The sequence below is a fragment of the Phacochoerus africanus genome, chromosome 12 (genome assembly GCF_016906955.1).
Source record: "Phacochoerus africanus isolate WHEZ1 chromosome 12, ROS_Pafr_v1, whole genome shotgun sequence".
Taxonomy (NCBI): Eukaryota; Metazoa; Chordata; class Mammalia; order Artiodactyla; family Suidae; genus Phacochoerus; species Phacochoerus africanus.
In genome coordinates, this window is record NC_062555.1 from 73,724,479 (window position 1) to 73,739,992 (window position 15,514).

At 61.1% G+C, this 15,514-nt stretch overlaps 1 protein-coding gene across 1 annotated transcript in view; it reads left to right on the forward strand.

Annotated features, from left to right (window-relative positions):
- The window catches only part of ADARB2 (adenosine deaminase RNA specific B2 (inactive)), a 104,238-nt gene that overhangs the window by 74,997 nt on the left and 13,727 nt on the right, over positions 1–15,514 (forward strand). The window contains exons 13-14 of the mRNA XM_047754654.1: positions 4,367–4,535; positions 14,672–14,853. Of these exons, the coding sequence (XP_047610610.1) occupies positions 4,367–4,535; positions 14,672–14,853 (351 nt within the window). The remainder of the gene's footprint in view (positions 1–4,366; positions 4,536–14,671; positions 14,854–15,514) is intronic.

Sequence of the window (15,514 nt, forward strand, 5' to 3'; positions counted from 1 at the left end):
CGCCAGTTCCTGTGCCCAGATCGTGGGTCTCTGCCCAGGGCCGGCCCAGCCCACCTGCCTTCCTGGCCTTTGATTCCAGCTTGCAAAACCAGACATTTAGAAAAACAAGCAGGGAGTGCCTGTCATGGCGCAGCAGAAACAAATCTGACTAGGAACCATGAGGTTGCAGGTTCGATCCCTGGCCTCGCTCAGTGGGTTAAGGATCCGGCGTTGCCTTGAGATGTGGTGTAGATTGCAGACTCGGCTCAGATCCCGCGTTGCTGTGGCTGTGGTGTAGGCCGGCAGCAACAGCTCCGATAAGACCCCCTGGTCTGGGAACCTCCATATGCCACAGGTGCAGCTCTAAAAAGAAAAAAGAAAAACAAGCAGGGAGTTCCCACCACGCCCTGGGGTTCACCTCCAGACACAGAGGTCCTTAGTTTTGTGGTGCTTTTAAGACGTGGCAAGCATGGGTAGAAGGAGCAGAATGAAGCGTTTTTCTCATTTTTGCTGCAGATGTGCCTGCAGAAATGGGCAGAGGCCCCTGCAGTTTCAGCCAGCGTTTCTCCCAGGGCCTCCAGGGCTGAGCGTGGCCCTGGGCGCATCTGTCTGTCGGCTGCCTGCTTGGTGTTCGCCCCCACCCCCCCGCCCCCGGCACAGCCGCGCAGGGGTCACTTCACTTTAGGGAGACTTGGGTAACACAGAGGACGGCGGCCCGCCAGTGGCCCACTCCCACGGGCGGGGGGGGTTCCTCTGCCGGACGGGGGAGGGCGCAGGTGGTCGGGACCCCTGCTCCTGGGACCCCCGCCAGGGCAGAGGCGACAGCAGCATTAGAGTCAGCCACAGAAGCCCAGCCTGACTGCCCCACGACCCGGGGGCCGGTGCTTCTGAGCGGCCCAGGGAGCCCGACCCTGAAGGTCACGGCAATGTCATCGGGTCCCCAGGCGCAGAGCACAGACGTGCTGGGCCCTTGCCCCCAGGGGTCCCCACCCAGCAGGAGCCCCCTCCTCTGGCCAGCACGGCGCCGGCTGGGTCCCCATCACTTGGGCCAGTTTGGCTCTCACTGCCCCTCAGTCTGCGGGAGCCCCTGCACACCTGTCCGCTCGGGCGGCAGGGGTGGTGCGCGCTCCCCCGCCCTCTGTCTCACGCACCCGCCGGCCCCCACAACAGCTGCCCGACACACGGGACCTACAGACACACCTGCGCAGTAACTGTAGGTAGGGACATTCCGAACAGAGTTGCTGCGCTGTCCCCTTGCTCGAGGGTAAAGGAAGCAGGGTGGACGCCGGCGCCGCACAGCAGAAGCCTGGCCCCCATTCTCCAAGGCCTCGTAATCCGCCCTCATCACTCCGCCGTCCTCCCCAGGTAGACGCAACGGACACGCACGTGACCACACGACACAACCTGCAGACCTCACGCCTACCCCAGAGAGTAGACGCTGCGCAGGTACAGCTGCTGCAATGCTCCTTTTGGAGACGGTGTTAAGGTTAAAATTCTACTTGCTGCTTAACAGTAGCACCTTCCTCTCCGGCCCCCCCCCGCCCCCCTCCCCGTGCAGCAGCCATGCCTCCCGTTTCAGCCAGATCTTTGCTCCCCCGTGACGTCCTCGAGCACCACGTATCTCCGTCTCCATGATTCTCTCCAGAAACTAAAACCCCCCGTTCAGCAGTTTTCTCGGGCACATCACCGACTCCCCCACTTGATCCTGACATCCGTCTCCAGAGGCGAGGGTTTTCGGTGAGCAGCCACCACCCCTGTCAACAGCCCAGTGGCTCAGAGCACTGGCGTTGGACCAGAGGATGCTCACGGGCTGGGGAGCAGGTACCCATCCAGGCAGGCAGGACTTTAACGTGTCACACCTCCGCTGTCTGGGCACACGATACATCCACTGCAGATTGTTTCAGGTCAGTTCCCGCAGTTTCTGGTTGGATTGGCATTTTGTTCTGCTTGAAGTGGCTCCTTCAGCTCCCTCCTGCCTCTTGCAATTAGGCAGGAAAGCGCTGGGGGGAACGGGCTGTGAGAGCCCCACACTCAGACCCCCTGGGCTGCCCGCGCTCAGCAGGGCGTGTGCTGGAGAGGGCAGCCGAGGCTTGACACCCCCAAGAATAAACACTTCTTAGGAGCACCTCGTGCACCTGGCTCTTCAGGAAAAATTAATCTACCTGGAAACTTGAAGTTAACTCCTAGAAACCGGTTGCTATTCAAGCCAGGCCTCCAGGTTGCCATGGCACTAAGAGGCTATAAAGTCTGCTTCATGGCAAGTTAGCTGCACAGAAGCAGAAGCACTGGGTAAGAATTCAGAGGAGCCTTACACTATAATAAGCAGCTTTCAGTGTCTAGAAAATGGCACAAAATTTGAAGCATGGAGAGAAGGATGAGGACACTGTAATTACCAGAAAGGGAGAGACAGCAGGTACTGTGCTCCTGGAGAAAACAGCCCCACACAGAGGCCTTTCAGGATGGAAACTTAGTTAGGCCTCCCCTCCCTCAGTGCCGCCTGCCCCAGGAAGCTGACGTGATACACAGCTCCCAGGACCATGTAAAACGTCAGGTCAAACAAAAGTTTTGCTCAAATATTTTTAAGTCACGTGAAATAGTTTATGTTCAGGTTTTTTGTTGTTGTTGTTTTGTTTGTTTTTAGTCTTTTTGTCTTTCTTAGGCCGCTCCCATGGCATATGGAGGTTCCCAGGCTAGGGGTCGAATCGGAGCTGTAGCCGCCGGCCTACGCCAGAGCCACAGCAACGCAGGATCCGAGCCGCGTCTGCAACCTACACCACAGCTCACGGCAACGCCGGATCGCCAACCCACTGAGCAAGGGCAGGGACCGAACCCGCAACCTCATGGTTCCCAGTCGGATTCGCTAACCACTGCGCCACGACGGGGACTCCGGTGTTCAGTTTACCATCTTCACTGTCATCTCCTCGTCCTCGTCACCACCATCCTCAGAGTCATCACCAAAACCATCACCACCGCCGCCACCCTCCCCTCACTGTCATCCCCACTGTCACCAGCAGCAGCAGCGTCACTGCCGTCTGATTCCTGGTGCCATTTACAGCTGCAAAGGGAGGCCTGGACATGCTCTGGCTGTGGCCTCCCAGGCTCGGTCCCCCAGAGGCCCGTCCACACGGGCTCTCCTCCCCCACCGGGTTGGGAGCAAGCTGGAAACCTCTCCAGTCTGCTTCCTCCCAGGAGCGCAGCAATCCTCGTCCCCAGAGATGCCTCTGGGGACTACGAATACGAAGCGAAGGAACTTGGGGTCTTAGAAACCATGAGCAAAGGTACTAGGCCCTCCTTCGAGATCCGTAAGAGAAGAAACCCAAATGCTTTTTATCCCTTGGTGCCTTCGGTGAGGGTAAACGAGGGAGAAGAGAACTCCACTTCCACAAATTCTAAAGCTTCTACAGAAAGCTTTCACAGACGGCACTTAGTGTCCCCCATGTCCTCATGGGCTCATAAATGCTGGTGCATCACTCTGCCATGCTGTGTACATTTGTATGCCAAGCAGTTGAGCCTTTCCATGATACAATATAATCCAGACTAAATGTACAGAACTTTATTTCAAAAAAAAGAAAAAACTTCAATCTTTCTCTTTTTCAAGCTAGTTCTCCAGATAACTGTGGTGAGTGTGCAGGTCCCGGGGGCTCCGGGAGGGAAAGGCGGCAGCACAGGTGGCGTGCGTGCTGAGGCCCCTCTGGGGGCGTCGCTTCACACGTGGCAGGTGCCAGCCTCAGCTGGACCCTGGAGCGCAGCGGGAACCGGCCAGCTCGCTCCCCTGTCCCGTCTCATTTGATCCTCAGCCTGCGAGGCCAGTACTGTCACTATCCCCATTTTCAGACAAAATGACTATCACAGGGGTTTTAAGTAACTTTTCCAAGACTCCGCAACTAGGGCACAGTGTAGCGGGGTGAAAATCTAGACCAGGCGCGCAGACCCCAGCTGTCGACCAGGACCCCTCCCGCCACCGGTTTTGTGTGGCCCGAGAACCAAGCACGGACGTCTTTTCAGCGGCTGGAAAGGATGAGAGGAACCTCTCATGACGTGTGAAAACGTCACGGAGCCCACACGAGGTGTCTGTGAACAGCGTCACCCATCGAGGCGCCACGCTGGCCGACCTGCATGCAGCTCAGCGCTGGGGCGGCCGGTCCAGCGGGCAGAGGAGACCAGTCGGCTGCAAGGCCTCTGACGGTCCCGGGCCAGCCCTTTGCTGAGAGCCGGCTGAGCCTGGCCCAGACGTGGAGCCCCGAGCCCGCGGCTCCCGCCCCGGCCCTTACGTCCAAAGCGCACTGCCCGTCCTCAGCCCCTGCAGGCACCCCCTCCTCCCGTCCACTCTGCCCGGGACCCCGTGTCTCTGGCCGGCCCCGCGCCCTCACGCCCTCTTGTCTCCTAGTGACCAGCAGCAAGCACCTGGCCAGGAAGTTCCGGGGGCACCTGCGCACGAAGATCGAGTCTGGAGAAGGGACGGTGCCAGTGCGGGGCCCAGGCGCGGTGCAGACGTGGGACGGCGTCCTGCTGGGCGAGCAGCTGGTCACCATGTCCTGCACGGACAAGATCGCCAGGTACGGCCGCCTTCTTCTCCCCACACAGGAGCTGCCCTGGCCCCACAGACACTCTGAGGTCCCGGCTGCCGTGAGGGATGGGGGTCTGGACGGGTCGGCCCCGAGCCCCCTGCCCCAGGTGTCACTCTATGAGATGTCTCTGGGACATGCGTGGAGGGTGTCAGGGCAGCTGGCCCCCTCGACGGCGCCCCAGGCCGCCTTTTCCCTTCTCTGGCCTGCGGGTGGAAGCCCAGTCACCCCTGGACCCCAGGCACGGCTGTAGGCTGGCTGAGCCCCTGCACCCGTCAGCTTGCAGCCCGTGACCCAGACCGCCCACCGCCCTAGAGAGCAGGGCAGAGCCATCAGAGAGTGGGCGGACCCAGAGCCGTGGCGGCGGGGCTTTGGGGCCCAGGCCAGACTAACCTGCACTCGGAGCCCCACCTCCGCAGCCCAGCAGCCAGGTGCCCCGTGCTGCAGGAGGCCTCCTGCCTCCCCGCAGGCACATCCTCAGCCTCTGCCAACAGGGGTCCGAATTCTCGAGGGAAATTAGCAAACACTTCAGGACCGACAGGCCATTTACTTCCGAGAGGGACCCCGCCCCGGCCAGTGACGGTAAAACTGCATTGCTCCCTGCACCAGCTGGCCCATCTGTCAGAAGAAGGGCCCCCTTCCTTTGTAGCAAAGGGGCACATCAGCAACTCTCACCCTAAAGGAAATCCTCTTGCTGCCCTAAGGTGCCACTGGGTTTCTGAATGAACCCTGACTCCCTAGGAAAGTGAAGGGAACTAATGACACAGAATGTAAATTGCACTGTCTCTAGGACCTTGAACTTTTGGGGTGGGGGGACCGCTCCCACAGCATGTGGAAGTTCCCGGGCCAGGGATCAAACTCACACCCCAGCAGCAACCTGAGCTTCTGCCGAGACAATGCCAGAGGATCTTAAACTTTAATAGACAGCAAGTTAAACTTGCTACAAAGCCCGCGTGATACAGGCATGCACAGCTTCACAAGGATGCTCTTTCTAACAAAATCTACCAGAAAACGCAGTCCGGGCCTCGGTCCTGGACTGAGGAGGGTTCTAGATGGCGGGGGAGGGGAGTGCACACTGGAGATGCTGCCACGCAGTGGCTCTGAGCGGGCTGGGGTCCCCAGATTCATCCACGGTGGCCCTGCCACTCCCCTGGTCCCCGTCCCCAAACTGGTGGACAGTGAGTGGTGCTCAGACGGGGGCACAATGAGGCAGCAGCCCTGGCACCACGTACCCCCAACTCCGTCTCCTGGGAGCCCCGCCCAGCTCCCGGGGGCTGTCCCCAGGGGCCGTCCTCCCCCCCCTCTTCTCACTTCCCTCCTTCTCCGTCTCCCTCTGTCTCTGTCTCTCCTCACCTCCCCCGCCCGTCATCCTCCCTCCCCCTGCACCCCGTGACCTGCTCTGGAACCGCATGACCCCCTTCGCCCGCACCCTCTGCTTCTGCACCTGAGGTCTGGCCCCCGGGGGTCGCCGGTGCCGCCACGCGGGGCCGCGCGTGCGTGACGATGGACTTGGCGGCGAGACGCCAGCAGCTCGGGGTCCGGCAGAGGCCCGGCTCCCTCACAACCTCGTCGGCCTGGGGGCGCTCCGCCTGGTCTCGCCAAGGGTGGGCTGCTGGAGCACCGAGACGGGCGTGTGGGGCAGGAGCTCGGGACGCCGACGGTTCCGGACCGCGAGCGGGTGGGGTGCGCGGCGGGGCGGAACGCAGCACGCAGACCACCCGCTGGAGGACGGGCGCGTCGGTTTCCTCTTCCATCCAGAAGGGACGTTCGGCGGGGCTCACATACCGGTCAAAGGGAAGGGCCCTTGGCACACACACGCAGAGGGGACAGCGGGCTCCGTGTGCGGAGGGGAGGCTGCGCCGGGAAGGCGTGGAGCCGCCGGGCCGGCCTGCGGGACCCGCGCGCAAAGCCTGTACCCGGGGAGCTCGTGTGTTCAGGCCGTTGGGAACGTCAGGTGTCGGGTACAGCAGTTACTAAACCCTGAATTACATACGCTCACACGCGAAGTTCCATTAAAACAAAGGCAGCAGGGGCGCCAAACCGCGCACGGCCGGGGGTTCGGGATTCCTCCGCAAGTCACGGTCCTTCTGCTCCGAAGCCCCCGTGAAGGCGCAGGATCCGGGCGACGCCGTCTCTGCACCGTGACCGCAGCCAGGCCCTGCTGTGCCTCCAAGACCCGGGGACGGCGCGGGACGCGTAAACAAAGCAAACCCAAGGCCCTTTTAAAAGCCCGACGCCCCAACTCCTGCCCTCCTTGGCGCCAGAGCTAAACCGTCGCTCGCTCCGCCCGCGAGCGTCAGGGGGTGTCTGTGACCTTCCACGACGACGGGTCCTCCTTCAGGGACTGTCCAGGGTCTTGTCCCAGGTGCGCTCGGGGCCCAGGCCACACGCGCCTGTAACGGAGACTCTGTTCACAGTCTGGGTTCTGTCTGCACGTCTCTCATCAGCCATTTCATGAGACTTTTAGGTACGAAAGTGGAAACAAACGAATGAAATGGTTTCGTTTAATTAAGTCAGAGCAAGTGCATCCACTAGCGGGAGGTGTAACTCTCCGTGCATCCGGCCCCTTTGCCGTCCACGGAGAGTCAGCTGGGCCAGTTACAATAAAAGACCCAAGCAACCCGCCCACTGCAGTGCTTCCCACTCCCAGTGCCTGGGTACCACCCTGCATCAGTTACGCGGAAGCCGAGCCCGGATAGGCTGGACCCAGCCGCGTTCTTCGGAGGGCGGGATGCCACCAATGGCAACTGGAATCATTTCACAAAGTTACCTGTGAGACAGGGTCACCGCAAAGCACGCTACAGAAAGCCTGGAGCTTTTCTCGTGGTTTGGGGCGGGCCGTGAAGCGTCGAGAAGCTCTTCCAGGAGCCCCACCCCCCAGTCATTTTCCCCAGTTCCGGGCTTGTCACCTAGCCTCCTGGCGGCCTCTCCTTGGCCCTCTCCACAGGGCTTTGGACTTGCTATGACCCTGAAGCCACTGTCGCTCAATCTGCAGGGAGCGGGGTGGGGGCACGGGCTCCCCTGTCCATCCCAGCCCTTTATGGGGGGGTGGGCAGCGTGACGCCTCCTCGGAGGCCTTTCGGTTCTCAGGAGCATCTCGCGCGCTGAGTGGGACGGCAGGATTGTGCAGACGTGGACATGGGCAGTGCTGGGCCACCGTGGATGCTCAGCAGAACTCACACAGCCCAGCAGTGGGGCAGGACCCGCCCAGGACCCGAGAGCACAGACAGGGTGGCACCTGGGCTGGAGACTCTGGGCAGTGTCGTCAGTGGTCAAGGTGCCTCCACGGGGAAAGGCTGCCGTGTCACGTGATGTCATGGTGACCAAACTCACCTCAAAGACAAGGGAGTCCGGGCTCAGGCTGCCCAGCCCAGGCCTGCCCCCAGGGCGCCCTGACGGGGTCCGAGAGCACGCCTGGACCCGGGCTGCCGCGATGGGGGGTGGTGATGGTCCCACCCACGGGGGGAAGCAGCACCTGGGACGTCTCTGGGCTCTGGGTGGCTGCAGAGTCTGATGCACCTGCTCCAAGCGCCCCACACGGCAGGTCCAATGCGGGCAGAAGGCACAGTCACAGTGAGAGCTTTCTTCCCTTTGACGGAAAAAGACACCCGAGGCCTCAATTGGAGTAGGCCAGCTACTCGGTTTCCTTGAAACACAAGTTGATATTGACAGAGCGGAAAGCAAAATCTGACTTCTTTTGTGCAGAACAGAGCCATTGGAATTGCCAGGAAAATTCTTGGGCCATGAAACTCTTTTGAAAGTGAGATTTTCAGCCAAAAGGAAATTTTAGCTAAAGCCTGGTGCAAAATTCCATGCTGCAGATGAAACCTGGTTGGGGCGCTGCAGGTGGGGGAGCCGAGGTGAACAGCTCCTCCGCAAACAGAACCAAACCGCAGAAACCGAGAAACCGTGGCTCAGGCCCGAACACACCACCTGCAGCTGCACATTTGTGCCTCCAGGTGAAAGGAAGGTGTGACCAGGCCGTGCCTCATACCTGCTGCTGGAAACAACAGGAAACACTGGGAGACGTGGGAAGGCAGGAAGCCCACGAGCCGACGTCCCATCAGACAGACCGCAGCAGCACCCGGGCCACGTGGGCATCGACCTCTTCCCTGCACGCATTTCCCTGATGTCAGGTTCTTGCTGCCTGGAGCAGTTTCGTGCAGTCCGACCCGGTGCTCAGGCTCCTTTTCACGTCCTGAGAATGTGCATGCAGGCACCACGCCAAGGGCACTTCCTGCTGCTGGTTACCTGGGTGCTTCCAACGGATGTGCCTGAGTCTCGACCTCAAAACGCCACTGGATGCTTTCTCCAAATCTCTGAGTGCTTACTAGGCTATATTCCCAAAGTGGAGCTTCGGAGTCCCTGGGACAGGGCAGACAGTGCGTTCTTGAAAACAACTGTCAGCGGGATACTCCAATGCCCCACAGCAGGTGGCACGGGCTGAATGGCTGCCCAAGAGCTGCCTCGTCCCTGTGTCCAGAACCAGGCAGTGTGACTGTATGACCTTAGGAGGTGGGATTGAGCCCAGGATGGGAAGCGAAGGCGGCTCTGAACGCAGCTTCTGTACCTGCACGAGAGGCCCCAGGGCCTCGGGGTCACACAGACGCACAGGGGACGGCTGTCGAGACTGTGAGGGACTCCGGGGCCCAGAGGCCCAGCCTCCCCGGGCCCCAGGCCTGGGAGCAAACTTGGACGCTTTCAGCCCCCTCTGTGGAATGGCCTCCAGGGACGTGGGATTCTTCCAGCCCCTCTCGTGTGGGCTCAGAAAAATTACAGCGCCAGATACAGTGACAGTGAAATCAATTCCTAAAATGCCCCCGCCCTCCCAGGCTGGTGCAGACGGAACCAAACCACGTGGGCTGTTCAGCGACCACAACCACGACGGCCAGGAAAGCCGACCTGCAAAACCACAGCTGAAGGCGGGTTATCGCACCCGTGGGCAGGGGCGTTTCCTTCAGCTCAGAGGTAAAAGAGCCCCAGCCCCACCCCTCTCTGAGCCAAGGACAGCGACAGGCGTGCGTCTCCGCGCCGCCCACGCGCCGCCCACGTGCCCGGGGACCTGCCCTGGGTGTCTGGCCGTGAGAAGCTGATCTGAACTGTCACCGACAGGCCAGCGCCCCGGCCTCCGGAGGGGGGTGGTTAACCAGGGAGGGAGTTTTGCTCTTGTCTCTAAAAATCAATATCTGAGTGCATATAAAATCTAAATCTCCTGGAACTAATGTCCCTTTAGATGTGGTTTCTAATTTTAAGTACCTGAGCCTGATGACTGACTGCAGCGTCTTTAAAGGAACAGATTAACGCTTTCTCCATAAAAATGGACTCTAAGAAATGACGGCAGCTCCCCGGGGAACGGGCACCGCCGGCCTCTGGCTCGCAGACCCCAGGCTGGGGAGAGTCCCTCCCCGAGGGTGGGGCTCTCGGCCCCGCGCCCTGCCCAGCCGGGGAGAGCCCCCCCCCAGGTTCACTGGCCGCCAGGTGATTTTACCTACGGCTCGACTGAAACCAGGTGGGAGCGCGTTCACGTTTCCAACCTCGAGATGCACAACTGCTGACCAAACCCCCAGCCCTGAAGGTTCTGGGCATCGCTCAGAATCACTGCTCCTCCTCAGAGAACACCGCGGGCCTCGCCTGCAGCCTCTGGGGAACCTGCCATGACCTCCAGGGATGGAAGCGCCGCGGGGCAAGTTCGGCGAGGCTTCTCCAGCGTCATCTTGGCAGCAGCGCTGGGAGGCCGCTCAGATCCGCATCAGCCCACGGACGCCCCAGACACTCAGAAGGACCATCTCTGCCAAACGGACTGGAAACGAGGCGACAGGAGACCTCGCGGATGTCCGCGGACGTCGAGGGCAACAGGAGCGCGGCTGAGCGGCAAAAGACAAGGCCACCGATGTTTCCCCAACAGCACAGGTGTCACCCGGACCCGGGGCACAGGGAGGCCAGACCCGGGAGCGTGCCCACAGCTCCACTCCACCGCTCTGTCCCCGCAGGAGTGAGAACGGGTGACGGGGTGTCTCCAGTAAACAGACAAGCAACAGAGTCCGTCACAGGAAGGAGAGGCCGTGCCTCTGAGAGGGGCTCAGAGCTGGTGGCTGCTGAGGTGGGACCCCAGAGACGCAGCCCCCGCCCCTGGCCTGGGCAACGCTCGCCCCCAAGGCCAGGACCCAACCCGAGCGGGAGGCTGGAACAAAGAGCCCTGGAGCCTGATGCCATGGTGCTGGCCTCCCGAGAAGCCCCAGCCTGCTTTCCTGGGTGCAGACTGGCCAGTTCGCTGGGTGTGGGCCAGCCAGAGGGTCACGCGGAGAGAGGACCTGTTCACTGTGTGACGGGAAGGGACGTCTTCCAGCTGAAAGTAACCTGAAGACAAACACCATCCTGACTCCACCTGACCCCACGGGCCTGGGCGCTCACAGGCCGCAGTGGCGGCCACCCCGGCATCACCCATCAGGTCACCTATGTCAGCAGGACCCGCACAGACTCTCGACACGTGACCCGCAGCCACAGGTCACACCATCGCAGGATCTCGGGCCCATAGCAAGATGTGTCCAGGCCAGGGCTCTGCCGTGGCCTCACTCTCGGGGCTGGAACCAAGAAGCTGAGTGCTCTCTGCCCTGGGCCTCCGGGTGCGCAGGGCTGGACAGGGTACCCACTTCCAGGACAGCACCCTAGCGCTGCCATGGGCCAGGCGCCCCTGCGTGGAGCCCCAGGATCCTCCATGGCACGGTGGCATGTCCCCCGGGGGGGCCACGGAGGTGACAGCACAGGTGAGGGAAGGGAGGTGACACTGTCTCTGTGGCAGCAAGCGCCCCAACCTGACCAGTTCACGGCCAGCAGGCGGCAGGGGGGACGTCAGGAGCGAGCAGAGGGGCAGACCCCGAGGTCGGGCAGACCCCGAGGTCGGACAGCCTGGGCGGTCAGACCACGTTCTGTCCACGTATGTGACCTAATTCAAGCAACCGACGCCCTTCCAAGAGGCGGTTCAGTTCCGTCCAGTTTTTGGCTCCTGTGACTTGTTCCTGCAAACGGTCCTCTCATGACCCTGCTTGTGCACCGCTGGCGTTTTACTGAGTCCACACGGTGAGCTCCCAGAGCCGCCATCGGCGTTCCTGTGCTCACGAAGCCCGAGGAAGATGCTGGCAGACTGGAAGGTGGGTGCCCAGGGAGTCTCCATGGTGGCGAGGTGCTGGCCCTGCTCGGGGACCTCGGTGTGGGCTGTTGTGGCAGCAGCGTGGCCAGGGTAACCCTGCCCCTGGTGTCGGGATTCAGAGGTGACCTGAAGTTGGGGCTCCGGAACCTGTGCAGCCAGCCCTGGCCCCCGGCTCGCATTAGACCTGCCCAGGCACCCTGAGGACACTGGTGGGGGCTGCACCCAAGCCAACCCGAGCGTCTCGGGGGCGCCAGCAGCTGGAGGTTCCCACGCCCCGCCAGACGAGCCCAAGGCACCCAGCGCTGCAACCACAGCTGGGCCTCAAAGCCTCACTCCATCCTGCCACTCGGTCCGGCCCTGGCCTGGCGAGTCCAGCACAGCCTTCGGGCCTCCCGCAGGGGTGTGGCTGCACCTTCAGGTAACGGGCAGAGCTGCCCACAGACAACACGGGACGGAAGGAAACCTGGGCCTCGGTGATGCTCTCGCCGCCACGGGGGCCACGTCTCCCCAGCCGCGTCGCGGGGTGAGCCCGGCAGACGAGCCGCCCACCCACAGCGTGGGGTGTGGCCTCAGACCCAGCCACACGCAGGAGCCTCGCAGGGGGCGGGGGCGGGGGCCGTCCTGGGATGGTTGCCATCGGTGCCCCAGGCCTGGAGGTCGGGTCTCTGGTTAAAGAAAGAAGCCTCGTCCGAGATCTCTCCCTCATGTATCTTCGGTATTTGAGTGATTGACAGACAAAAATATGTGTATTCAGGGATTATCTACAATGAAAACTAGACATGGGACTTTTTTCTCTGTCAACACGACAGTGATATTGGCTGTTTGAACGAAAGAAGAGGCGTTTTCCATTCAGTCCTGAAAACTTCAGGTTTATACCGAGGAAGACGTTTGGTCCTACTGATGCGTTGTCTGAATAACTTAAATTCCTGCAGCCGGGCAAGGAGAGAGCCGACTCTCTCTCGACTGCAAAGGTTATTTGGAGGGAACCACACGCAGCGTTTGGCTGTCCTTTGGAAAACCCCACAGCATCAGAGCCCTTCACACACGCTCCACAAGTTCTGTTCAAAGCCAACCTGGGCACAGCCTGCAGCACAGGGGTGTCCCCTCTGGAATACTCATTGCATCATGTGGGGACGAGCTTTTCAAAAAAAGGAGTTCCCTGGTGGCCTAGCTGTTAAGGACCTGGCGTTGTCACTGCTGTGGCTCGGATTCGGTCCCTGGCCCTGGAACTTGCGTGTGCTGCGGGCGCGGCCCGAAGGAAAGAAAGAAGGGCTTCGTCATCGGCGGGAAGCCGCCCCTTCTCTGCTTCCAGCTGACGAGGAGGGTTCAGGAGTCACGAACCGTGCGCAACAAGAAACAGCCCTTCCACCGTCCCCACCCCGGACCCAGTGCGGGACTGCAGACCCACTGTGCTGGGGCCTCACGGTCCCGGGGGGAGAGGGTGAGGCGTAACCTCAACGCCGAGCGCGCAGGGAATTGGCCTCTGCACCCGCGTGCCTCCCTCGGCCCACCTTCCAGCCTCGCGCGCCTCGAGGAGCCATCCAGGGGCTGCCGGACGGGGGTTCCCCTCACCCCTGGGTCTCTCCTCGGTGCCGCCAGGAGGCACCGGTCTTGGCTTTAAGGCCAGGAGCCCAGTGCCTCAATTGCCCTCAAAACCGCCGGCAGTGCCTGCCAGGAAAAGCTCAGAGACCTGGGTTTTGTGAAAATCCTCTAACTCCTCGGCGAAGAGTGGGGAAAAGACAGGCTCCCGAGAACGCAGCCCGGCCCGTCCAGTGCAGCTGGAGGCAAAGGTCGGGCGGCAGCGCGGGCGCCCAGCGGAGAGGCCCGAGGTCAGCTCTGAGGACACGTCCCGGCCTCCGCCCGGGCGCGTGCTCAGAGGCGAGCCCAGACCACGTCCACCCCTTCCAGGGAGACGCACGACGACTCACACAAATGACCACAATTATTTTTTTAAGTGAAGTTATGCAAATCTGATAGACTAAAGTAAACGTTTCATAAAACCAATGACGGTTTAAATTGTAGGACTAAATTGTTTGTATATAAATATCGCCTTTTATATTCCACTTGAGTTTTATGTGGGTGAGCACATTACTTTAATGGCCTGCACCGACGGGGGGGACCCGCCCCCCAGCCCTCGCCCGCCAGATGGCTGCCTCGTCTTGCATGAGATTAAAAGATGTTTCTCATTCACCTCGATGCTTCCGAGGCAAATTAATATCGCCAGCTAAATTGCCTGTTTTTGGAATAAAATTTAAAGAGAACTTTTTAAGGCAATTGGTGTCACAGGTTCTCCGAGCAGACTACTCTCCAGGTAGGGCCTGCTGGGTTCTGCGCTGGGTAATTAATGGGAAGAGTTGTGTGTTAATTGACTGCTTCAGGAAAGGGAGCTAGGGTGACTCCTTATTAATCATGAAAAGGAACGCACGGCTTGGAGGCCCCACGGTAACTGCTCCAACAGTGGAGAAACGTTAATTAATGAAAAGAACAATGATGGACGAAATTAGCTGCATCACGCTTGCTGCTGGGGAGGCTGATTTTAAGCTTGGTGTTTAGAGTGGAAACCACAAAACGATGTCTTAAGTAACAGATACGTGTGACCTCGTACCCCCAAAATTTAGGGGGAAAGTCCCGCCTCTTAGCCGGGAGGAGCAAACCCCCACCCAGAGCTGCATTCATCTCAAGAGCAGGGCTTGTCCTCCGCTCGGGGCCGAGGTCAGGCCACCCCAGGGACCCGAGAGGCAGGAGATGTGTTTTCCCTAAACAGAAATCGGTTCCCACCTACCACAAACAACACACCACACTCACCGGGAGTGTCTCTTTTTTCACCTGATTTCAAGTCCCTCAGAGAGGACCAGGCCACCGCTCCTTCTGACAGCTTGTTTTCCAGGGAAGGGTCCGCGGTCCACGAATGCGCCGCCCCCGGCCCCACCCCCGGGGACCCCGCGCACGCAGGGGCGCCCCTGACCGCCCTCTCCCGCAGGTGGAACGTGCTGGGCCTGCAGGGGGCGCTGCTCTGCCACTTCATCGAGCCCGTGTACCTGCACAGCATCGTGGTCGGGAGCCTGCGCCACACCGGCCACCTCTCCCGGGTGATGAGCCGCAGGACGGAGGACGTCGGCCAGCTGCCTGCCTCGTACCGGCACAACCGGCCCCTCCTCAGCGGTAAGAGCCATCCCCACACGCCACCTCCCTGGGGTGACCCTGCTGGCGGGGAAGACTCGCCCAAACCCTTGGGAGGTCAGAAGGCGCAGGGCGTCTCTGGACCAAGGAGCAGGCGGCGCTCCGGGGACCGTGTAGCAGGACGGAGCGAGTCCGACGTCACCTTGGTGCCTCCGGGCAGGGTCCCCAGGGCCCCGAAAAATAACAACAATAAACACACGAGTCCACTTCGGGGGTCACAGCGCCACGCGCTGCCTCCACCTGCTCCTGTGTGAGCACCCACCCAGGAGCGCACTCCCAAGCGGACCCCAGCACCAAACCTCCCGAGCACCCCCCACCCCCTGGGGGATGGGGACAGACACCAGCCCCCCCCCCACCAGGCCACCGCACACAGCCTGGCCATCTGAAGACCAGCCTGGTGGACGTGAGGACGGGAGTCAGGGGCCTCGCCTGGCTCCAGACTGGCCGGTTCTACAGGGAGGAGGAGGGTTTTCCTCCTGGAATCCAGGTCTGGGGGCCTGAAGGAAGTCACCACGGCTGTGAGGGGCGCCTGGCCCTCTGGAGGGGATGCGTGGCCATGAGCTGGGTGGGGGCAAGGGCGGCTGAGATCCAGGACCTGCTGGCTCGGCTCTTAGACCAGATGGTCCAGAAGACAAAGACAGGA